The sequence below is a fragment of the Passer montanus genome, unplaced genomic scaffold (genome assembly GCF_014805655.1).
Source record: "Passer montanus isolate IOZ18808 unplaced genomic scaffold, ASM1480565v1 scaffold1, whole genome shotgun sequence".
In the NCBI taxonomy this organism is placed as follows: domain Eukaryota; kingdom Metazoa; phylum Chordata; class Aves; order Passeriformes; family Passeridae; genus Passer; species Passer montanus.
Window position 1 is genome coordinate 19,349,504 of NW_024356504.1, and position 24,644 is coordinate 19,374,147.

At 37.0% G+C, this 24,644-nt stretch overlaps 1 protein-coding gene across 5 annotated transcripts in view; it reads right to left on the minus strand.

Annotated features, from left to right (window-relative positions):
- Positions 1 to 1,182: 1,182 nt before the first annotated feature.
- ZNF148 (zinc finger protein 148) overlaps positions 1,183 to 24,644 on the minus strand; it is a 41,943-nt gene continuing 18,481 nt past the window's right edge. For 2 of the 5 annotated variants that reach the window (XM_039728958.1, XM_039728873.1), the window contains exons 2-7: positions 22,072 to 22,417; positions 20,745 to 20,870; positions 17,563 to 17,686; positions 16,818 to 16,901; positions 10,845 to 10,963; positions 1,183 to 10,492 (exon numbers count right to left, since the gene is read on the minus strand). In XM_039728958.1, coding sequence (XP_039584892.1) covers positions 8,903 to 10,492; positions 10,845 to 10,963; positions 16,818 to 16,901; positions 17,563 to 17,686; positions 20,745 to 20,870; positions 22,072 to 22,401 — 2,373 coding nt within the window. In that variant the 5' untranslated portion in view covers positions 22,402 to 22,417 and the 3' untranslated portion in view covers positions 1,183 to 8,902. Of the gene's footprint in view, positions 10,493 to 10,844; positions 10,964 to 16,817; positions 16,902 to 17,562; positions 17,687 to 20,744; positions 20,871 to 22,071; positions 22,794 to 24,644 lie in introns of those variants that run through there. The other 3 variants (XM_039729038.1, XM_039729124.1, XM_039729211.1) reach the window with 3 other exon arrangements.

The window sequence follows — 24,644 nt, forward strand, 5'->3', positions numbered from 1 at the left end:
CACAACTTAAAAGCATCAAACATGAACCATTAAAAGCAGTTATTATGCTGGCGGGATGCTAACATATCACGTGAAGTTCACAAGGTATTTTAAAAAGGCAATACCATAACTTGCACACTGCAGTAAGACTGAAACCAAGCCCCGTCCAGTGCTGGAGCTGTGCTCATACCCTGCTCCAGGGGCACACAAAGCAGTGCCTTGCACGGCTCAGAGGGACTGAGCAGGGGCATTTCCTAAGGCCACTTCCAGTGTGTGCTGCTGCAGCCAGTGACCACCCCGGGCTGCTGTCCCTGGGTAAGCCACGAGAGCAAACCTGAGCGCCCTTGTCTGCTACAGCCAAATCCAGCCAGCTGGGCCAACCTCCCCAGCAGGTGCAGCTGGGGCCACAGGAGAAGCTCCTCTCACACAGCCAGAGGAGGTTCCCGAGGTGGCCAGAGATGGATGGCAGGCAGTGGCCCTGCTGCACCCGCGGGTGAGGGGCTGGTGACATCCCTGTCCCACCAGCTCCTCCTGCCGCGCTCATCTGATCCCAGCTCCAGTCTTCACACACTGCTTCACTACAGCTCTTCCCTCTTTAAAAGGTGTCGTGCCACTTTTAAACCTTCTTACATAAAACTTGTTTTCACATGAAGTAAAATCAACACAGCCAAGCATTCCACAAAAATCAAGTATTTACCAAAAAGGACCCTACCAAAAGATTCAGGGAAACATCATGCCTGATACACACAAACAAATAAAGATGAGAAAAGGGAATTACTATTAATTAATGCTACAGGGCATATTTATGGTTTTGCATAAATGCTGTAATCCTCAGTATTTTTTAAAATATTTGCTTTAACAATGGAAAAATCTATGTAACAAATACTCCATATACTACACGTGCTAAAAAATGCTGTAGTGCACACACGGCACTGTTATCCAACGGACTTGAAATCTTGAGTAATTGAGTTCACCCTTCTTACAAATGAAATTAAAACAAAGTCCTGATTCTCAGGTGCGTAAGGAGCTGCTGGCACTGAACACACTCACTCCAGTGCAAACAAAAATCACAAAAGGAAAGCTGGTCTAACACTAGGTGTTTCTATTAGAGTGGTTTCAGTACAACCTTCTCAGACAACCAGCACTGAAGTTAAGGTCAGATATTCTGTTTTCTATAATCAAAGGAGACAATGAGATCCAAAGGAGAAGAAAACCCAAATAAGTTCTGTGTTTCAAAACAAATACTTAAATATTTCATTTAATTGTTGAAAAGTATCCACTTCAGTTCTTGCACAATATGTATCTTTACATGCCTTCATCTGTCTCATTAAGAAAGCAGATTTTGTTTGAAATTATCTAACATGAAAAATACTGCTAAGTCTATTCATAAAACAGTATTCTATATTTTTATTTTTCAAACAGCAAGTGACCACATTTAAAATGCATCATTTGCAAATATAAATTATCAAACTATTAGTTTAATTAAAAATAAAGCAAAAACATAACTTCCCTTAGTATCACAATACATAGAAGGGTATTATAAACCCAAAAAGACTAAGTTAACCATAAGAAAACAATAACGTCAAAAGTGATGAAACTCATTAAGTCACTTAATGAATAAATCAGTCTAAGAATACAATACCATTCACCATGATTATGTAAAAAAAAAAGCAAACTTTCATTGTATTATACAGATAAAACAATCCAATCCTTCATGCCACATTTTGTAAACCATGATATAAATTACACTCACAGTCAAATGAACAGGAAGAGTAACTCCCAAAATATTTTAAGTTGCTTTTAGGGCAGAAATAAAGGCAGAAATAGAATCATTTAAAATATATCAAGTTTAACCAAAAAAAATTCATTTGGTCAAGCCTGCTATCCAAATAGTTTTGTTCCCTGCAAAACTATTTTTGTCTTTTTGTGAGTTATGAAATTTAAATGTTTCTTTTACATATTAAATGTTAAGTCATGTGTTGAGCTACATTAAATCCTTTTATACTTTTATCATTTTGGCCTTAAGACCCAAACATCTTCTATAGACCTGCACTCGCACTCAGACACACACACACACACACACACACACACACTCTCACTCTCTTCTTGGTATCAGGAAATTCCTCATTTCACAGGAATAATGAAAGACTCACACACTGATTTCTGTCAGAAACATAAGGAATATGTAAATTCATACTTTCCAGGTTCCTATAAAACCATCTCTCACCTATATATACACACTCCAACTGATGGAATTCAGGCTATGGTCTTTTGTCTGATAATACAGGGACGGAATAGATGTTGTAGGATAAAGAAATACTGTATCATGATTGAAATAAACCTATTATCCTAAATTTATCTATACAAATTATCTTATTTTTTATTAACTGAAATACAAAGAAGGCATATGGACTCCAGGAAAATAGCACTATATCAGAAATTCACTGTACCAGTGTTTCACTATATATATATCATCAGGTTTTTCATAAGACAATTTCTTCTGTACACTAGGTTTTGTACTAATTTCTCTGTCTTCAAATCCATTATATTTTCAGATCCAATTCAGCACTATATAGTATGCCTTCAAAATAAAAGGAAGTCACTTGCTTTATTGAATACCAAGTTCCCTTCCAGACAGTATTTAAAGAAAGACAAGACTACACAGACAAAGTCCAGTATAATTCATTTCTGACAATGAAAATTTCAACCCCTCATACTGTTGCAAAATTCCTCCTACTGAAATGTCTACAATAATAATAATTATAATAATAATTATAATAATAAAAAGCATACATTACATATAAAAGATACCAGTGTACTAAAAGTGACAGAAGTGGACTAGCAAATCCTTCAAAGCACATATTATATAAATGACTAGCATTTAAAAACATTTCTTTTTCTATAAAATGTAGGTCATATACATTTATAAATTGGGGGGGAGGTTCTAAAGCAGTGATGACTGTTCAAATTGATATGCTGCTCTGTACAGTCTAATACCTATTCAATTCAAACTATAAGTTTGACATCTAGTTTATCAGAATAAACCCATCTCATAGCTCATAATTTGAAAAATATGCAACTCAAAGGAAGAGGTGACTCAAAAGTTCACTGTTTATCTGCATATGAAGTAAGAAGAGAACTATTCCTTTCTATGGGTGGCCCAAGTCTCATCAGTTCAATATCAGGACTTAAAGACTCCAATTTTGTGTAGAGGAACTGGCAGGAATCAGCACAGAAGCAGAATAGTATCTCTGATCCTTTAGAGACACAGCTATTCAACCTCAGCAGTCTTCCTCGTCTCGCAGAAGTGCAGCCAAGCCATTCCTTTCTCAAAGTGGACGAAGCCATAGAGCTAAAGACTGTCCTCTCTGTGACTGAAATTGTGCTCTGTAAACAATGGTTTATATTCCAGCAGGAGGACATCTGAATTTATTTATTAAAAAATGATTAAGAATATTCATTAACTCAAACAAGGCTATTAACTCCCAAAGGTATTTTTGGAACTTATCCTTATGCTACTTGTCAAGTCAGCACTGTCATGTATTATTGCTTACAAACAGTACATTATCATATGCCTTCTAACAGAGCAGTACTGTGATCAGTTCATATTTACAGGCTTTTCTGTTTGTTTTTAAACAAGCTATAAAAACATTACATACTTTACAGACAATACAAATACTCAAGTCAAACAAATGGAATGCATAACAATAAGAAACGTCATAAAGGAAGACTGACATAAGTCCTTGATTGTCAAGACACATTTATATTTATATATAAACTCTAGCTGTGCAGAATCAAAGATTCAATCATAGGTACATCCTTATTTGATAAATCATATTTACAGCATGATATTGCATAAAAAAATAAAATAATGTTGTTTACACAATATTACCTTTCCATCCATTGGATTAAGGACAGCAAGAAACAACTCTTAGAAATGTTTGCTTGCCTCAGTTTGTGTTTCCCACCAAAAGATGTAATTTTAAAAAGGAAACAGAAGGTTTTGTATGTTGACTAGAGCAAAAGCAACTATAAATTTATTTCCCTGACACAAAGCAAATTGAACTTGAACAGAATTTAAAATTTCAAATTAGACATGTCTTTTCATTAGCAGTAACACTTTCTTAGTGCTTGTCCTTTGCAAAGTGAGTTTCAGCTAAATGCATTACATGCCTAACATAAACATGCATTACCCTAAGTCCAATGAACTTTCAAAGTTACAAGGCTTCATTTTAGTAAGACATTTAACTCTAGGAAACTGTAAAATTATTCATTTGCTTCAGTACCAACCATGCAATTTGAAAGTTCACATGTGTACTGGTACCGACTGCATAAACATATTCCTGCCTGTTAACATTTCCAAAAGGATTCCCAGGAGTATTAGGATTTTCCCTGTGATTTGTGATGGTATTCAAACAAGCAAACAAAGAATAAAAATCAAAGCTCTCAAAGCCAAGAAAATTTAGTTAGCAAATATACACAAATAATGTAATCCAATGCTGCAAAATTCAGAGTAAATTCATCCAAATATTCTGGTTCATTTCAAACAGTTACTAGACATGGTACAAATTCTATAAAAATATGCTGGTCAAGCATGGAATATAACGCATCTGTTCAGGTGGAAAGTTTTCATAGGAGAACATGAATACTTCAGAATAAACTCCAAAAGTTACAGTAGAACCCCAATAATTTGCAGCAATGCCTTAGAAACCCTTTACAAATTACAGTTTTGAAAACAGTGAAGAAGCAGGCAACAAAAGCAAGGATGTCACATCACCAAAAGTACTTTGTTAATTTATTTTGACAACTGCAATTTAGTTTTCAATACTCCTTCTACCTCCTAGTATACTAATAGAGATGCTGTAGTATACTTGGGTGAAGTAGTACAGTATTATTGTGTGAGACCTTGCTACAGTACTTTTTAGACCCTTGCAGAGAGGTGGGAAAGGACCATGAGGGATGTAGAAACCTGTCAGATGCTCTGTTTAGAGGTCAGCAAATTAACAAGATTTTACTGTACTTCTCAATTAACAATGAAAAGCTCCCATCATCCAAAAAACCCAACAAGTACAATATAAAAATAATACAAGTGTTATTTCACATGAATACTTTCTTGTCCTATTTTTTTCTTGAAACACAATTTTCCTAAAGACAACACTAGGAGACACAAGATCATAAACATGGTTCTTTTATCATCCAATTTAAATTGTTTATGTTGTTATTCGTAAACCAACATACAGTAATACACATGGTTAATCCTTCTCCCCAAAACTTGTCATTTATGATTAATTCATTCTCAAATCAAATGAAGAAAATGTAAATGCCTATTAGTATACCATTACAAGCTGATTCCTTCATTGTCTGTCATATTAATGGCAAAACATATCAAAAGATTCATGCTAAAAGGGACACTGTCAAGTAATTTAGGACCAAAATATGGCCTATTAATAAGTGCATGTGTATATACACATATATATATATGTATTTTGTATATATATATATATATGTAGAGAAAGAGAGAGAGCTTGGTGATAAATGTCATCAATTTCTTCTTTTTCAAAATGATCATTGCGCTATCACTAGTAGATATCCCCAAAAATTCCACCTAACACACACACACATATCTGGTGCTCTCATGACCTTTTGGTAGGAATGGCTGCTGTTAGCTCAGGGCAATCTCCATGCTCACCCCAGCCTTATGCTGACAGCACAAGAACAGAACAGACAACCAAAGCTGCTTTTTTCCACACGTACACAGAAAACTAACAAGAATGACCAGATCAACATGAAGAGTGTGCATCTGCAGCAGATTAAAAGCAGCAAAATGTGAGCAGTGAAAAACGTTATTAAATAATGCCATTATTAAACAAGCAAGAGCTTTTCACAGAGCTAAACCTCCCAGAGCTACATAAACACTTATTCCAGGACAAAAGGGGATGGACTCAGGAAATCACAGCAGTACATTTGGCTAACTCCTCCAGTGCAGAAAGCTTCAAGCATCAGCAGATCAACTACCCACTGCTTTAATTGTACACGTGGAAGAACCCTACGAGACAGTCCCTGTGGCTTAGGGGACTTCACAGCCTGTCCTAAGGCACAGGGTGCAGCTGGAATGGCTCAGCAGCAGGCTGGGGAATGAGCTGTGATGTAGCAAACAGCAGTTCCTCTGGTGATCCCCGTTTGGCTGCAGGGAAGAGCAGGTTCCTTCAGTCTGTGCAGCAGCCTGCTCCCTCACACACCCTCGGAGTGATCCCAAGTGTGACTGTGACAGTGGCAGGGTAGAGCCACTCCCTCCAAGTCCTCAATCACATTCTCACGCCAGAGTGTCAATGCAGCAACTTTTTTTAAATGAAGCTGAGTCAGTCCCCCTAGGGAGAAGGAGGCTTTATTCCTCTTACCTCCCTATGGGCCCACAGCAGTGCAGTAACACAGTAATAACCCAGCCTTTTTTTTTGTTGTTTGTTTCTTTTGTTCCTTGCTATATTTAACAAATAGTACAATTGCCATCTCCTTGCAACATCGGGGCATAGGAACAAAAGTGCCAACACAGTATTATTCAGGCACCACAAGCTAGGATGTCATGGAAATGGACACTGAAAACAAAGTATGCCTTACAAGAGGTGGTTTCCTGGGATATAGAGACCCTTTATGTTATTTCTGTGCAACACACAATGGAAAGTCAAAAAACCAAACTGACCATAAAGGAAAAAAAACAGAGAGACCACAAATCAGTTTAAAAATATTCTTTCAAAGAAATTTCTTTACATGTATCATTAATAATCCATAAGGAATTTACTCTTCTCCCTTGATGCCCACTCTTTTCAAGCTGTGGCCAAATATTCAGACAAAATTACTGGTAAGTCAGAGCATGCTGAAATGCCTTACTGTATTACACACAGGGTCAACAAATCAAAAGAGCCTGCTTTTTTATACAAAAGTATTAAGAAATTAGTTTATATAAACTGTATTCTTGCCAATAGAAGAAGCAGGCTATGGATAACAAATGCCCTTTCTCCCTCAACTGTACCAAGTGACATTAGTGCTGTAGTAGTGCTCCCAAAAGGGAAAAGACAAAGTGGGATCAGTTTCCTGGTAACAAAAATTCAGAAAAATATTGCTACTGCTTTGGTAAGAGGTGGGAACTGTTCTAGGTCCTGCTCGAGTCCTTTCTTAAAAGACAGGATATATTTTAGCCCCTTGAGATGCAGCCTTTTCTCCTACCTGATGGCTTTATCTGAGAGACACTAGCTAGCAACAGTGCTGTAAAAACCTGGATGAAATCCTATTTTAAAACCACCATATACACACCTACCTATAAGTGTATGTATGTGTGTATGTGTGTGTGTGTGTTTTTCCCTGGTTAATCAGCCTACACGAGGCTTAAACTGCCTTGAACTACCAGACAGTGTCCCTTTAGGGAAGGTGCAATAGAATGAACATACAGTTCAAAAATCTGAAACTTGTTAACTTAAACTACACAATAGTTAGGCTACTCAAATCTTACCACCTTAAAAATGCACACAGAACTACTTATCGTACCATACTGTATACTTCAAGACAAAGTACTATTCAAAAAAACATATTCATGGTACAGGGATAAACTTTGCAGTTTATTTATACTGTGAAATGCAATGAAAACTTCTGATCACTCTCCTAGGCTGGAAAAAGAAATCCTGTTCACTAGCATCATTCACCAGTTTGGGTTGGTAAAATTGTAGTGACTTTTACTAAGCAAACACTAAAAAATAGGGAATTTGAATGCCCACTTCTTCAGCTTTCAGGGATACTTCAATAAATTTAATAATTGGAATTGTCAAAATTCTAGACAGAGAATTAAAACAGTTTTTACAGAAGCTAAAAATACCCAATCTCAAGTACATGGAAAAGAATTATTGGAGCTGCTGTATGAGATGAAAATTATGCAACCGTATCAAACCTAAACATCTAAAAATGGTTTTATTTTTTGAGAAATCAAAAACTATAAAGTTGACTAAGTGCTCTATGTTAATCGTTATGAGTATGTAGGGTAAGGTACAATTAAGCTTTTAAATCTTGGAATACACTGTTTGTGTAAGCATTTTGCAATTGGGAATGTCATCTACAGAGTATTTTAACTAAAACTTCAAAATCTTGGTTTCTGCATATGAAAAAGTCATTAAAAAGTTACATCTAGATTCAGCTGTACAAAGAAATACACATTACTTCTGGAATGAAGTAAAGGCTTTAGCAGTTAGGCATTTTGCTTAAAAAAGTGTTTAAAGTATTTTAAATTAATTAGACTTTTAAATAGTAGAGTTAGTCTATCAGAATTCACTTTCTTTCCCTCCAAACACAACTCAAGGTAATGCAAAGCAGAAATAAAGGGCACATGGTCGAAAATTATTTTTGAGAGAGACTGAAGATTTTTCTAGAAAATGCTTTCTTTTAAAGCATATTTGTTTGACTTCCAAAATGTTCTTGTTTATTCTGTGTGTTTAGTACACGTTGATTCCCTGCTGAAGAGCAACAACTATGCTGACAAGCTTAGAAATGACAATGTGAATAGTATCAGACAAAAAACTCCTCCCAAAGCATACAAGGAAACCAGCAAGGAAACAATCATGGGGGAAAGTCTTACCTGGGGATTTTGTTTATTTTAAAATTTCATAGAAGGTAAAATATTTTCTGGATTCAAACAAATGAATAATAAACTGCCTTTGATAGGGGCACCAACATCAGGCAGTTCAATGATGATGGCTAACGAAAAAATTTTTTTAAAAAAGAAAAATGAAAGAAAAAAGAAGCAGTTATTGGTCTTGCTAATATCAGCTTACTTCTGTTTTAACATAGCGCTCTTAAAAGCTGTACAGAACTCCATCTTATACAGAGCAACCCCCTTTTGACAAATGTGTTCTAAAGTGCCAGTATTATTTACAAAGATTTCTTAGCCAAAAGTCTGGCCCGTTGTGGCATCAGGTGAAGAAGTCATCCCAGCTCTGCTATCATTTACATTCACCAAGGGAAATTCTGGGAAATCAGCACTTGTCCCTGGTCCCCGAAGGTTCACCTGTCCATTGGCAGTGCTAAACTGAGAGGATATTCCAGCTCTTGCCCCATGGTACTGAGCTCTAAAGGGCTGCTCAAAGGAGCTAATTTGATATGCTTGATGAACAGACTGTGCCTCTGCTTTCTTCTGAGAAGTTACTTGATCCAAGAAGTCCTGTGTAGAGGAGGAAGAAGAATGATTTGCCTCATCACCTGAAAAGGGAAAAGGGTGCTGAGAATCACCAACCATTAGTCCAAAGTGAGACTTGTCTGGAGTTGTTCTTAATGGAGAGTTCATTCCCGACCGAAAGCTATTGACGGGTATAGAGGTGTAGACCTTCTCCATGGAAGGAAATGCTGGCTGGGTTGTAAGTGTCTGGTTATCAGTCACAAAATTAAGGCTCGGGTTGTTCAAATAGGCATCATTTTGGCTAGTTCTGTCCAAAGCTTGCTGTAAAAACTTTGAATATTCTTGTAACATACTAGCTTTATCTGATGAGGAAGCTTGAGAGCTTGTTCCAACCGTCTCAGATGGGGTCACCTCAGATACTTCAGCGGAATTGATGGATATACTAGAGGTCACTTCTGTGTCAGCCACACTGAAAGAGATCTCATGCTGTCCATTAGCCTTGTGAGAATAATGATCTAAAAGAGTTTGCAGTACCTCATCTGGAATGACATTTTTGTCATGGTTACCTTTAATTTCAACATTCAGTGCCTGTGTGTCTAGTATTGAGGCTGTAGCAGTTTCATCAATGACACTGGCCACAGCTGCCTGCGTTACTGAAGGTTGAGATGCTATGGTACTTACATTCAAGGCATATTCTCGACTGTTGTTACTAGCTGCTTGTAGATACCTCTTTTTCTTCAGAAACTGCATTGCATCATCATAATTAGTGCTGCTGTGTACAGGTTTACTGGGCCCTTCCTGTAATGTGTCGACTTGATCAATGTCAGCATTACCTTCAGAGTCCAGTAAACTTTGCTTATCCACAAGATCGAAGGCATACTTCGAAACCTTGCTGTCTTCATACGTAGATAAAGGTGAAATGGTTTGACTTTGCTCAAGTGGCTGCTTCAGACTCCTCTTGTTGACCTTTTTGAGAACGAGCTTCGGTGGGTGTATTTCTCCAGAATTGGCTTCCTCTAAGTGCGATCCACCGACTGAAGAATGTGGCATCTCGACAGCATATTCTGCCACCATATATTCATCTTTTACTTTAGTACTAGAAGAGTACAAAGGCAAATAGTCATTTTTGTCCTTCTTGTGATCTGATTTATCTGAACTTTCCTTATCCCCAGATTTTGTTTTCTCTGTTTTCTGCCTTTTCTTCTTTGGCAAGGAGCTGTCTTTCAGAGGCGTAGAGAAACCAGAATCTTCCTCCGATGGCAAAAAGCCAACTTTGGTGGCACTTCTGTTGGGTTTCTTCTCACGGTTCTCATGGCACATACGTTTGTGTTTCAGCACTCGATCGGTCCTGGAGAAATACTGGAAAATAGTATTTTTATTATGGTGAGTATTACTATTATTATTGTTGTTGTCATCGTCATTATTAAATAAATATGTTAGCAGAAAGAAAAGAAACCTTTCATTCTAACAAATTTACTTGATGATTCACCCACTTGACCAATTTTTAATGAAGTGTCAAACAAGAGCATACAGTCAATAAAATCAACCCCAGCCTGCTGTGACTCTGCACCACCAAGATAGCCCACCTTGACTGAAAAAACATTCATTATACATTTATTTGTATAAAATGGAGAAAGCCCCATCTGAAATACTGGGAAATTGACTGGTGTTTTGGCTTGCAAGCACAGAAGATTTCACTAAGTCATCTTACCTGCAAACAATATTCACACTGGTAAGGCTTCTCTCCACTGTGAGTTCTTTTGTGCCTTTCCATGTGATACTTCTGAATAAACCTCATACCACATTCATCACAACGAAATGGCTTTTCACCTGATAAAAAACACATAGCAATATTAATCTAAAAGAATAAATCAACATTCTTCCATAAACTTACCAGGTCAAATACTACATTCTCTATTAGAAGCAGTAAGAGGATTTAGTCTATTGCTATTGAAAAACAACATAGGGCTTGCTTACATCACTATTTTTTCAATACTCAGTTGCTGATGCCTCAAATTATTTTAAGCTTTTATGCTAAAAAAAAGCCCCACCTTTAAAACTAAATCCTTACTCCTTTCTAATGCAGGTGTAGGTAAGTGTTACACCTAAGAAATTAAGAACTGCAAAGATGGTCTTCCTGAATTGTTGCTACAGTATGCATTTTTTAGGGCAGACAACTGTACAAAAATACCTCAACCCTCTCACCAAATCATTAACTCAAACCCATCCCCACTAGGAGGGAATTAATTTTCAAATATAACATTTTGGAGGGTGTTTTCTATTCTTCCATATTTTTCCCTTATTTCCATGGGGAATTGAGAGAATTGTTTTGAAAAAGTCCTTGGGTTTGGTTGAAACCCAAATTTTTTTTAAGAACTAATTAATTTTATTTTTTTTTAAATTAAGACAAAACCCAAGAAAACCTCTGTAGCAGAACCAGCACTTGCAAACTTACACGTTTTTCATTTTGATTGTTTTGTTAGCTAGTTTTGGTTTCTGGGTTTTTTTCTTTACTTTCAGGAAATACTCGTTCAGACAATATGCACTGCCCTGAATTCATCTTCAGTTCTCCCCCTTATTTTTCCTCACAAAGAAACCCTGTAACAATACTTTCTGAGCAGGGAGTAACTATTTTTATTTCTTTTAACTTTTGCCTTACATCTTCCCTCTGATATTTTTCCTAGGTTTCTCTGACAAAACCTAAAAATTTCCAATGCATTGAAAAGTTAGTTCTGCTTTTATACAACTTCACCATTATTTACTAGAACTCACCCTGAACAACAGTGATCTCTCCTCTTAGTATTTACTGTGAAATCTTTTGGACTGATGTAGAGGTCAGGGATTGTCTTGGCAGCATCTGTCAAGACCCTTTTCATTCTGGGTACTGCACTGCACTGATTTTTGGGATATGGACCATTTATGTCTTGTTTCCAGAACTATGCAGACTATTGCTGTTTTCTAAAGTAGTTTTATTCTTACTAATTATATTATAAACTGTTGAATTACCAGCAATTAATTGTTAAAGTTTAAAACTTTAAATTAATAGATTGTATTATTTAAAATGTTGACAGAATTTGTATTTTCCATTTAGAATAGAGAAATTTATCCACATCCTTCTACAGATGGGAATACAGTACCTGAAAATAAAGTTCCAGTATTTATAGAGACTAGAATGGAAAATATCTGTATCAGCCACACATTTGCTCCTAGTCAGATCACTAATGCCCCGAGTTTCAAATTCCTTAATTCCAAGCAATTTCTAAATCTCTCTCTTTGTAAGCCTATGTCCTATTTCGAATTATTAATTCTTACCTCTCCATGTGGCTTCTCAGCCAATCCCTTTCTCAGATGAAATTATTCCAATTTATTCTCTTCTAAATCAAATTATCTCCTGTCCTCAGATCTCGCAGCTTCCATCAGTTCTTTTTCTACAGGCTCACAACCCCAGTATTCTACATCTCTTCTTTCACTTCACTTAGAGAACTTTACCATTTCTTGCTTATTAATAAGCACCATAAAATTGTGTGCTTTTTTTCAACATCGCTTGTAAATTATGAACACATATCATATAATTTCCTCTCATCCTGCCTACAAGCAAGTCCTCCCCTCTGGCCTATTTCTTCACTTTCAAACTCCAGGTTCATTCTTCATGTTCTCTTTATTTTTAAGGCACCCTCAAAACTACAGTGCCTTACTTCCAACAAGCCTGTTCAGACTTTCTGAAACAAATTCCAATCCTTGCCTTCTACTTTCAGGATGCTGAGACAGGACATTTAGACCTCATTGTTCTTGTTTGATACATGGGAACTCTTCCATTCCTGAAGACTACTGCTTAGTCCTTGCTACTTACTGTTTTCTTTCCCTTTGCTCCACTATCCTACTTTGTGGTTTTTTTAATTGCTCCTTCAAACAACTCTTCTCACACTGTTTCAAAGCTTGCTTTCATGCTACCTCAGATTTATTTTAGAGAATGGAGTGGCTGTTTAGGTTGAAAACTATCCTGAGCCTTAAAGCAAGAGAGCTGAGTCCTGTTCTGGCCTTGAACAGCCCTCTAAGGAGCCATCCTGCAATCCCAGGAAATGCAGAACACTTCATTAAGGCACTTACCTGCAGCCTTACACTCCTTTCTGTCAGTGAATGCACACAGAGTTCCTTAACATTTTCCTACCCAAGCTGACTATTTGCTGGTAGAAGACTCTGCAGCTCCCTATTCCCATTTCAAGGCTGAAGCAGGGCCAAACAGGGGTCTGTGGTTTTTATGTGGATTACAGTCACCAGCTATTCTGGAGACTTTCAGGGCACATACAAATGCACTGCTGGCCATGCCTTAACAAGGAGAAGAATTTGGGGACACTGCCCTGGAGTTAACTCAGCACAGTACAGAAAATAATATTTTTCAGTAGAATTCCAGAACACTCTGAAAGTAAGATTAAGAAAACCTTTGTGAAACTGACACCATATTTAATTTTGGCTTTAATCTTCATATGGAAGATAATTTTAGGAAAAGATTAAAAATTAATATGAAGATAGGCTTCCAATAATAATTTCATCCTAGCAGAAGCCTAAAACTTCAGATGCCTTCCGCAATTTTGTTGTACTTTTCAGACAGGATCTATTGCCAATGGAGGAGACCATTAATAACAGTCTTTTGATAATGCAGGGAGAATCCAGGACACACTTTTCTGAAATGTCTCGGTCAGTGGGAAAGAATCAGATGTATAAAAAACCCTCAAAATTTAAAAATACAATACAACAATTAATGCATTATTTATGAAAACAGCTCATGTGTTGTGTCTATGTTGGCAATCTATTAAAACCAAGCAATAGAACTACTCATCCAGTGTAGTACAAATATTATGTGTATGAAGGCTGTAACAATTACAATGCCAGGCATTTTAAAGTCTAAACAGGCAAAAACCAAATTATAAAATACTAAAGAAGGCTATGAAAAAATCAGCATGACTGAATAAGAAGGCACTTGAATTGTCAGCCCCAATGGTGCTTTATTTTTTTTAATGTAATCTTAGTTTTTGTGTTTAAAATGGAAAGTAGGGTGGCTTACACAATTAGGACACATGAATGCCTGAATGGGTAAGGTATATAGAAACATTTCTAAACAAAAAGTAAGTAGACATATTTGAAAGAGAAAAAAAAGAACATTCAGCATCTTCTCCAACCTCATAAACTGAAAATATTTGCATACCAGTGACTCTTCCCTTTCTTACAACTAAAATAGCAATTTTCTGTATCATTAGGGACAAGTTTAGCAGCAGGGTTCCAACACTGCTGCCCTCCTCTACACACAATTATAAGCAAATTTTGTATTAATGCAATGTCTGCTTTTAGATGCAACTGTTTAATTATTTACACAGAATAAGGCTGTTCATTGATTGCTTCCTAACTGCCTCACAACATTTCCTTTGAAGGAGTGGTTCAGAGAACCAAGTCAAAACAGACTGGAAACAGCTGAGGCACCTGTAAATTGGGGGCTTCTAACAAGCATAAAATGGGGCTTCTACCTGTTACTACTCTCTTTGATTGCTTTAAAATAAACTAGAAAATTTGATAAAAATCTTTAAAAGATAAGAGATTTACTGTTCCACATCAGCAATTTGAACACTGTCCAAAAGCTGGTGCTAAAAGTGGTCATTCATGGAGATAAAAATGCAAAATTAAAAAGTATTGAGTAAAGTTAAGAAACTTTTTTTTAAGGGTATGAATAATACAAACAGATCTTCACTTTTATCAAAGTAAAACATAGACCCACTGCTCACCTTCTCATTAGAGAATCAAGTTGAAAATTCAGGTTTTCTGCATGGGTTTAGTTATGCAGCCCTGAACAGCAGAGTGACTACACAAACAGCTAAGGGCCAGTAGTGAGCACTATCATATTGAGGTGAAAGCACAGACAGGTATGCAGAGTGCCAATTAGCTATACTATAACTGGGTGAAGCCAAAAATTAAACACTAGTTAAATTCTTGTTAACTAAACAGCCTTCAAAAAAAATTCTGCCACCCTTGGAAGCTGGGTTTTATGTGTTTTCTCCTAATCATTACTAGCTGTCACCTAGGAAAACATTCATGATTCAACAATTTAAACACAATTTAAACTGAGAAACAACGAAACTATAGTTCAGGATGCTGGGGAAAGGAGGAAACACAGATATCTAAAAAAAGTCAGATATGGTTAATTAGTTAAATGGTACCTTTTTCTCTGCTAAACAAAGACTAGCATATGTAAGAGCTGGCATGAAAACCTACAATCCCACCACATCCACCCCCCTCCCTCCAAAGCTCACAATTGACACAGACTTCTTATTAGAGCTAGAAGCTAAATTTAAAAAGATAATTAAATCAATTTATATAATATTTGCAGTCAAGTGTTAATTAACTATATTGCCCAGACTCTCATTTTCAAAGCCACGTACAGGGAATAATCCTCATTTGAAAAAAAAAAATTTCTAAAAAATGTGAAGACTGCACTTAAAATTTTTGCCTTTTTGGGGGGGCTGGAGGGCAGATAGATGGAAGAGACTGAATGAGCATTCTTTTCAAGAATAAGTATCTACACAAAGTGGAGGCAGCATGGTTCACCAATTCAGAGCCAGAGGAAAGACTAGGAGCAGAACAAAGACACTGGACAGAAGAATGGAAGACTCTTCTGTGGCTGACTGGCTGGAGGAAACCTACTTAGTCTGGACTCATGGCAACCTAGGATACAAAAATCCCATAAACAACAGGGTATTTGTGCATGTAACTCCCTGTACACTGCTCTGAAAATTCATTTTGCAGAGTTTTTTCTCCCTCTCAACCCTTACACATGCACACACTGCACTGCGTGTTAGTAGCTTTCATATCCATTTAAATGCTACAGCCAAGAAACACTGTGCACATTCACCAGCTCTGCTTTTCTGAAAAAGAGGCTGAGAAATTGGCATCTAGTCCAAAAGGGACCATATTACAAAATATTTAAAGAGGGATTGAAAGGCCATGCACCAAAATGCCAAAAACCCAATGAAACCAAACCTGTTAAAGAATGTGGTTCTGTGTGGTGCAACAATATTAAAAAAATAAACATATATAAACTTTAGCTCGCTTTGGCTTAAAGCCTTAGTTGACCTATACTGCATAATTTTTAAACTAAGACTCTTCTTTTTAAAACAGTTCTGAATTAAACCTAAAAGAAGAAAAAAAAAAAGTGAAAAGAAAAGCTGATACTAATACCTTTGGGGTTAGGCATTTTGGCCATTTTAGTCCTGGCACTTTTCCATCAAATTCAAGTACAAACAAACAGACAAACAAACAAATAAATCTATGGAAATGAAATTTAGAAGTCCCCCTTGTCTGAATCAACTTGATACAACAAAAGACAGAACTGCTTAACGAACTTTGACTTTTATGAATGCACAAACTTCAGGATTTGCTGCTCTGGGGTTATTTATAGAAAACTACTTTCAGATCCGCTTACTGGACTTCATACTCATTTTACAGCCAAAGGAAAGTGGAACAAGTTGAAAGCACAAAACTAATTTCTTTTTAAAAGCTTTGTAACTTGGTAACATGTGTTAAATTAAAACAAACTACGACAGGGTTTTTGGCTGCATATTTATTACCAGAAACCTTGCCTGAGTGGGGAAACAGTTTTTAAGCACGCCAGTAAAGATACTCAAGGCACTATACTCACCAGTATGAATCTTCTCATGCCTCTGTAGCAGGTACTTCTGTATGAAACGCATGTCGCACTGACTGCACTGAAATGGTTTTTCACCTTGAACAATATAATTCCACATCCATAAGTTAATAACTACACACTGTTGTTTCTGATAACTATTTTTGAGGAATATTAAAATGTCTATTAAAAACACCAGCATCTGAGCGAATTCCAAAAATACCCTGATACCAAAAGACATTTGCCTTACTAGGTACATGAACTGCAGAGTTCTCTCCATGATCCTAAGAGTCACATTAAGACTAGCACAGAAGAGTGATCTGGAATGGCTGTAATTTCCTCAAGTGCAAGATCAATCAAGATGCTGGCATAGACTGCATTCAGGATACTGGCAAGCTATTAAAACAGTAAGTACCTTTTTCACTTCTCCAAACACAGAGATACCTCATCAGGCAAATAAGCAGCTGCAGCACATTTTACAAAGGGGTCAATTTTTGGCACTTAGGCTACAAGTCAACCCATTACTTTCTGATAAAGAAAGAAAAGAAACCTTGTAAACGGTTAGCTCTTCAGTTTATTAAATATATGTTGATTTTTTTTCTGATATTCTTTTGACACTTTGGTGCATGGAATCTCTAAGCTTAGATGCCAAGTTAGCTACACTCTTAAAACTGAAATTCGCATAGAGCTGAAAACATTTTTAACATAAGTAAACAACTCTTTATATAGTAGAAAAGACAAATTTGAAGTCAAGCAGTACCTGTATGAATGAAGACATGTCTCTGTAAATGGTAGTTGGTTCTAAAGGCAGCATTGCAATGCTCACAAACATGAGATTTGTGGGTTTTCAGACCAAGTGATCCATCCTCATTTATTGTAAGGATCTATTTTAAAAAGAGTAAAATTTGTTCTCACACTACCCTCTAAAGATGTCTTATTAACTACAAAAAAAAAAAAACATTAATTTTTTCGATGCAGAAAATGTAAATATTTCAGGTAAAACAATGCTAATTTCTACAAAACTATGCGTTAAGCTTCTAATACACATTTCCAATTGCAGTCCAATCCAACTTGTGTCTTGTTGCATTAAGAAATATTTCAACAGAACAGAGACAAAGGCAGCTCATGGAAAATCAGCTCAGAGCTTCCCTAGGCACAGCTGAGGCACTTTATAAGCTACTGTTTATTTTGTCCGTCTGTTGGAAAGGATGCAAAGTCATCAAACCACTCCTGGGCACTAAACCATGTAGAATCATATTTTAAAGAAAAAGTGAATAGTTAAATTCGTTTTATCAAATGACAACTCTAAATGTTCGCTAAAAGTCATTAAATCTCAACCAGAATCGTCATATATTATCTGCATCTATATAAAACCAGTAGTCTCAAAGGTAAAATTATATTTTAAAAACCAAAATCCCAAAGCCAAACAGCCAAGAGAGTAGTATTATTCTTCTCCCCTTTCAGGTTTTTCACTCAATAAAGTATTGCTCACTTAAAATACATATTAAAGCATCCCCTTGATGACTTCAACTTGCCACACTCAATTGCTTTGCTGTCAAACAAAGCCGCTATTTTCATATAAAGTTAAAAAAACTTAAATTTAAAAAATGCACCACATCTACTTTATTCAATAAAACTAATCACAGGTTTTCTCTAATTTGTCAAAAATAATAAAAATAGAAAACTAAACCAAAACCCAAAATCTCTACTATCTCTGGCAAGAGAATAAGAAAATCAGTAAACAAATTACATTTATAAAATCTTGCTTAACTGCAAACACAACTCTAAAGAAGAGCTTAAAGAACCTTAAATAGTACAGTTTAGTCCCTTGTTATTAAAAAAAAATAAAAGTATGCTGGGAAAACACATCTGCAGTTTGATTAGCTACAGCGTTTTAGGTTTTATGATAATGACAGTGATGAGAAAGAGAGAGTCAATAACTGAAACAGTATCTCTGAAATAGTAGCAAATACTGTAAGATCTACTTAATTTTTAATTCTCCTGCATCGAAACAAGAGTGAAACTCTCAGACTAACAAATTCTTGTGCATTCACTCTGAAGGACAAGCACATTCATACGTCTGTAAGATTGGTGTGTTACAGCTCCAGTCACAGAGACAGACAATTGTAAAGACTCTGTTCTGTAACATTATCCAGCTGATGAAGCCGACTGCGTCTTTAAAACAAATTTAAATACATGTTATGAAACGCTTTTCATATATTATATTGAAATTTTAAAGTAATTGTGCAGAAAACACACTTAATTTCATGGTTATCCTAAGCCTGGGAATATTCTACTCTTCTACTCTTCTACTTAATCTACCACCTCTTAAATGAGGAGAGTTAACTTTGTCAGAGCAGCTTCCCTAACCAAAGCAATGAAAAAGCTTGTGCGTGTGTGTGTGTGCGCGTGCGTGTGTGTCCGTGTGTGCACGTGTGTGTGTCTGCATGGGAGAGGGAACAGGAGACACGAGTCAGGATACCTGATGACTTCTTCCTTACCTGACTACTGCATTGATATAAAACAGAATTTAGAAGGTTTCAGAATGTTAACTGACTTCCACTTGTCAGAGTTCCAGCTGCTTGTCTGGATGGAAAATCAACCCCACTACTCTGGAAATACTGAAACTGCAGTAGGTTCTCACCTAGGTCAGTCCTTCAGCTTTTTTCTACTCTGCCTTTCTACTCTGACAGGTCTGAAAAAGGGGAAGAGAGACTGAAAAAGAACCTGTTTAACAATTCTCCTGATCATTTTTCAATCTTTTGTCATCTCAAAAGACTAATCCTGGCAGACTGGGAGATAAAAAGGAAGCATGCAAGTACACGTCTGTAGAAAGAGGGGCACACGCCTCTTCTACCTTGCCATGTTTCCATGGAAGTGATCTCTGGATGTACTCAACCTAGATCTCTTTTTTCTCTCAAAGGGAGAAGTGAGAAAAAAATGCACAGCATTTGGAACTTGCTTCCACACCCAATCTGAAGCAATTTCTCAGCTTTCCAAGAATACTACAGGTGCAACCTTATTTGACAGTGCTTTGAGGAGGACTGGAAGGTCCTGCTCCCAGGGCAACAAAAAGGAGGTTTGGGAGATTTTCTTTGTATTACAGTGAGTTTTCCTTTAATGTACAAACAGTCTGGGTTGATTTCTGAGTAGGCTTATTTTAATGCTGCTGCGTGATAACATAACTGATTTACTTCCATCAGAGCAGCGTGCATATGTTCTATTTTAAGTCTGAAGATTAATACTGATTTGGGGAGTTACTAGAAGATGTAACACTGCTACCTCATGAGGTGAAATGATTCTGGTTTTATCTGAAGTGCTTCTCAACAGAAGAAAATTGTTTTCAGACATACAGGGATACATAGTCCTCATGAATGGATCTACAAAACAAATTTTTAAGTAACAAACCAGCAGCTAGGTTAAGAACCTTTTGATATAAATAAATACATATATGAAGATGATTATGACCACAGGAATTTTCCCTACCAGTAAATTATTTTATATATATTAGTAAGCTTTTTAGAATTTTCAAAACTACCATTTTAGTTTTCTTTTTAAAAACTTTTCACTACTATGCATGAAGCATGTAAAATTATCAGGCTCACAGAAAAGCACAACTATTATTAGATAGATACAGAGTAATGATTTATAAATGGTCTACAAAGCTACTGACTCATAATTTAAAAAAAAATATTTGGAGAGAGAACTGCCTGGAGAGACAGATGTTAAAATATGTCAAGAGTTCATGTTGCTAAAAGGAGTTCAAAGAAAAACACTGTTATATCAGTTTTGTTTTGGGTCTCTGGTGAACTTCAGAACTGCATCTTTACTGAGCAAACAAACAATTTCCAGCCTAACTAGTTCAAATGCTAATGAAATTAGTCATAGTCAACCAAATCTTCAGGTCCTTTTAATCTTGGTTTTGCCAAATCAATGTCTTACTTTTGCTGGTGAACGCTGTTTTCTTTTCTTCTTTTTCTGCAAATCTACTGGCTCTCGTATTTGTTTTTTGTCTCGTTTCTGTTGTTCAGATGCATCAGTAAAGGTAATTTCTTGCTTTACACTGATCTGTTAAGATACCAAGTGCCAGTTTCAGGTAAGGTTCTCACTACAGAAAAGCAATTTTTCAATTTTAGAAGATGACAAACTGCTGAAACAGAAAACCTTTTCCTAAGGGAATTATCTTCTGGCTTCACTCTTTCAGAAATTTAAGTGAAAGAATTAATATGTATCTTAAATAAAAAGGGCACAGTTAATTTCCTCAGTAACATTTTGATGTATCCTTTCATTCATCTCCCAAGGTCTTTTTTCCTGACCTGTGGTGATTTTGAGATCATTTCATATATTAAAATCACTTCCATCTGTAAAACCATTCAGTTTTTCATACCTATTTTACTTTAGTCCATGCTGTTGTCAATATAAGATTTAACGGAATAGTTTATTATGTATTTAAGACAGAAGTATTTTTAAGGAAAAAAAAAATAAGACCAGTTCCAATGAAGTTTTTGGGAAAAAAAAAATTTCAAAATCTCGATCTAATGTGAACTTTAATGAAGACCATGATACTCTTACATTTTTCTAACACCTGAGCCACCTGATCTACAGCTAACAGACTAGTGTTTTAGCAGTGCTGTGTTTCTGAAGATTATTCTTCGTGTGTAAGGCTGTCTACTTTTATAGTCCTGGTGACTGTCCTTTATGTTTGAAGGGTAACAGTGATGGTGTGCTGCATTACAGACAGATGCTCTGCTTTCAAAAGGAAGTCATCTCTATGCTCTCTGGGAAAGCCAAGGTATGCCTTCTATGAGATTCCGTGGAGGGGCATATTTATGGTCATGTATGAAGTGTCACAGTCCAACCTGCAGTGTGAATGCAATTGCTAAGCGTCCACATACCTTAAAAACATACAAGATGCTTCCTATAGCAAAAGCAACTAAACAGTACTATGAACAGCATAAACAGTATGCACCTTCTAATAAAGCTATTTATTCCGCTTTGTAGTTACCCCTGAACATTAAATATCCTTAAAGGAGCACATTTTAACACTTTAGTTCTATGGTAACAGCCTGCTTATAAAATATTTATAAAACAGATACTTAAAGATTATACTTAATTGGCAAAATTTATCCACAGCCAGAGGCAAATGACATAAATATTTTGATAATCCAAATCCAAACAAGCAATTAATAGATTCTTGCCAGAGTAGGATTAGACTACCAGATCAAGCTTCCTAGTAATCTCTCCAATATTTCACAAAGAAATTGCTTACAGGGACATTAACAGCATACTGCAGCCCTTGAGGAAGTCTATCTTGTGCATCCATTTCATCATCATTTTTTACCGTCTCCTCATGGACCATGAGTTCATCATGTGAAATCATCTCTTGCTGTCGAAGTTCACTTTCCTGTAACACTTCATCTGTTGCAAGAATTTCTTGGTGCGGCATAGTCCGATCTTGAAGCACTGCCTCTTGCCGTTCTCTCGATACTCCAGACTGGTCAGATACTGCACCCATCCCTACCATAGCCCTGGATGACTGCATCTGGTCTATGCCACCACATTTAAGAAATAATCCTCCCAGCTTGTCTTCAATGTTCATTCTTAAGTGCAATTACCTACAAAGAAAGTTTTAATAGTAAACATCTACAATTGGTGCGCTCGCTTAAAATTTTTTAGTTAAAAACATTTTATAAGAACTCAAGTCAGTACTCAACAAACACACATGCAGTCCTAAAATTGATACTGAGCAAGAACCAAAAATTAGATATATTGAGGAATGTCAAAAGACTCTCCTTTTGCACATCTGTGTGCACACAACTGAACACTTTCAAACAAAAGGTTTCAAATCAGTGCTCCTGACTACTGGCAAAACTATGGTAATTAAATGATGGCTAATTCCTCCTTCTCATGCCTTAGAAAACTTTTAATTTTTTTCCTGTATGCCCTCTTTGCTCTGTTCTCTTTTTCCATTTTGACTGTCTTTTACAAACACCTCTTTCATACTGGTCCTGTTCTCCCTACTTCTTTGTCCTTCCAGTGCCCTTCCACTGCTGTTACCCCAGGGCATTGTAGCCCCTGGAACATCTTAATATCCACAAGTGAGAGAAAACTGGGCTGCATCCAAAGCAGCAGTTGAGGGAGGTGATTCTGCCCCTGCACTCCACTCTCCTGTGACCCCACCTGCAGTGTTACATCCAGCTCTGGGGCCACAACATGAAAAGGATGTGGATATGCTGGAGCAAGTCCAGGGGAGGAAAGGAAAATTATCAAAGGGCTAGAACATCTCTGCAATGCCAACAGGATGAGAGAGAAAGAAGGCTCTGGGGAGACCTTATTGCAGCCTTTCATTATTTAAAAGGGAACTTTTAAGGTGGAGAAATAACTTTTCAGCAGAGCCTGTTGCAACAGGACAACAGGTAATGGTTTTGAAGGAGAGTCAATTTAGACTAGATACAAGGAAGAATGTTGTTACAATGAGGGTGCTGAAACACTGGCACAAGATGCCCAGAGAGGTGGTGTACACCCCATCCAGGAAAACATTCAAGGCCAGGTTGGATGGGGCTGAGCAAACTGATTTAAGTGAAGATGTCCCTGCTCATGGCTGGGGGTTGGACTGGATGGCCCTTAAAAGTCCCTTCCAACCCCAACTATTCTGTGATTCTATGAAAATGCAATTTTGTAGCTACAGCTATGCATCAAATAAAGACTATAGAGAGGTCAAAGCTGTTCATAAAAGACATTCACAGTGAGCAGGAGCATTAGTGAGGAAATATAAATTCCAATCATGAAAAGCAATACAATTCACAATATTCCAACAAGTATCATGGCATTATTAATTCGTTTTCAGCACAGAGCAGGAGGCTTTTTTGAAGCTGGAAGTGGCAGCACCTTCTCATTCTACTGATCAATATACACACAAGATAGTTCTAGGACTCTTCTCCTTGGCACACTGGATGTCCAGTCAGAGCAGTCAGTCTCCTTCACCCTATTTCCCAGGCCCATAATCCCTACTACCCACTCCTCAGTGAGACAGACACATCAACAGACAGACAGACAGCCATCCTTCCTCCACCCATCAAGTTCCCAAAGGCAGAGAGCAGAGGCAATACACACACAGGCCACGGCAGACACAGGGGTGGGAGCAGAGGCACAGGGCAGTTGGACAGCACACAGCAGGCCCAGCCAAAGCACCAGACGGGACCTTGGGCAGCATCACAACAGCAGCAGCACCTTGGATTTTGATGCATTCACAGTCAGGATACAGGTGTGATGTGGGTACATTGCTAGACATCAGCTTCGAATTCCATCCCCCTTAGAGAGCAGCATGGAGAAAGGATCCATCTCCATTCAAGTCTCAAGTCAGAGGCTATGCTGCCTTCCCTGCAGCTCACAATGACTATTCATAACCAAAGAAATCAGGTCTCTCTACAGGTTATGTCCACAGAAATCAGGTCTCTGCCTAAAACCAGCAGGGCCATCACTGCAGAACTGCACCACAACAGTCCCCTGCCAGTCTAACAGGCTGCCAGCATGCAAAAACACTCCATCAAACAAATGTACATCAAGTGGCTAAATTTCCATATTCAGTTTCATCCATTTGATCACTTTCTACATAATTTCCTTCTCCAGAAACATATTTCGAAAACTCTCTGTGCATCTAAACATTTGTGAAGTTTTCTTTATATCAACTACATCGAGTTTACAGAATAAACTTTTTGGGTGAGATCCTAGATTATTTGGTAGGAATGGAACCACCAGCTGAAAGAGCTGAAAACTCTCATAAGTTTCTCCAACATTGTCCTTTGTTTCAAATATTACTATTGGTTCTTAAGATTCTGAAAG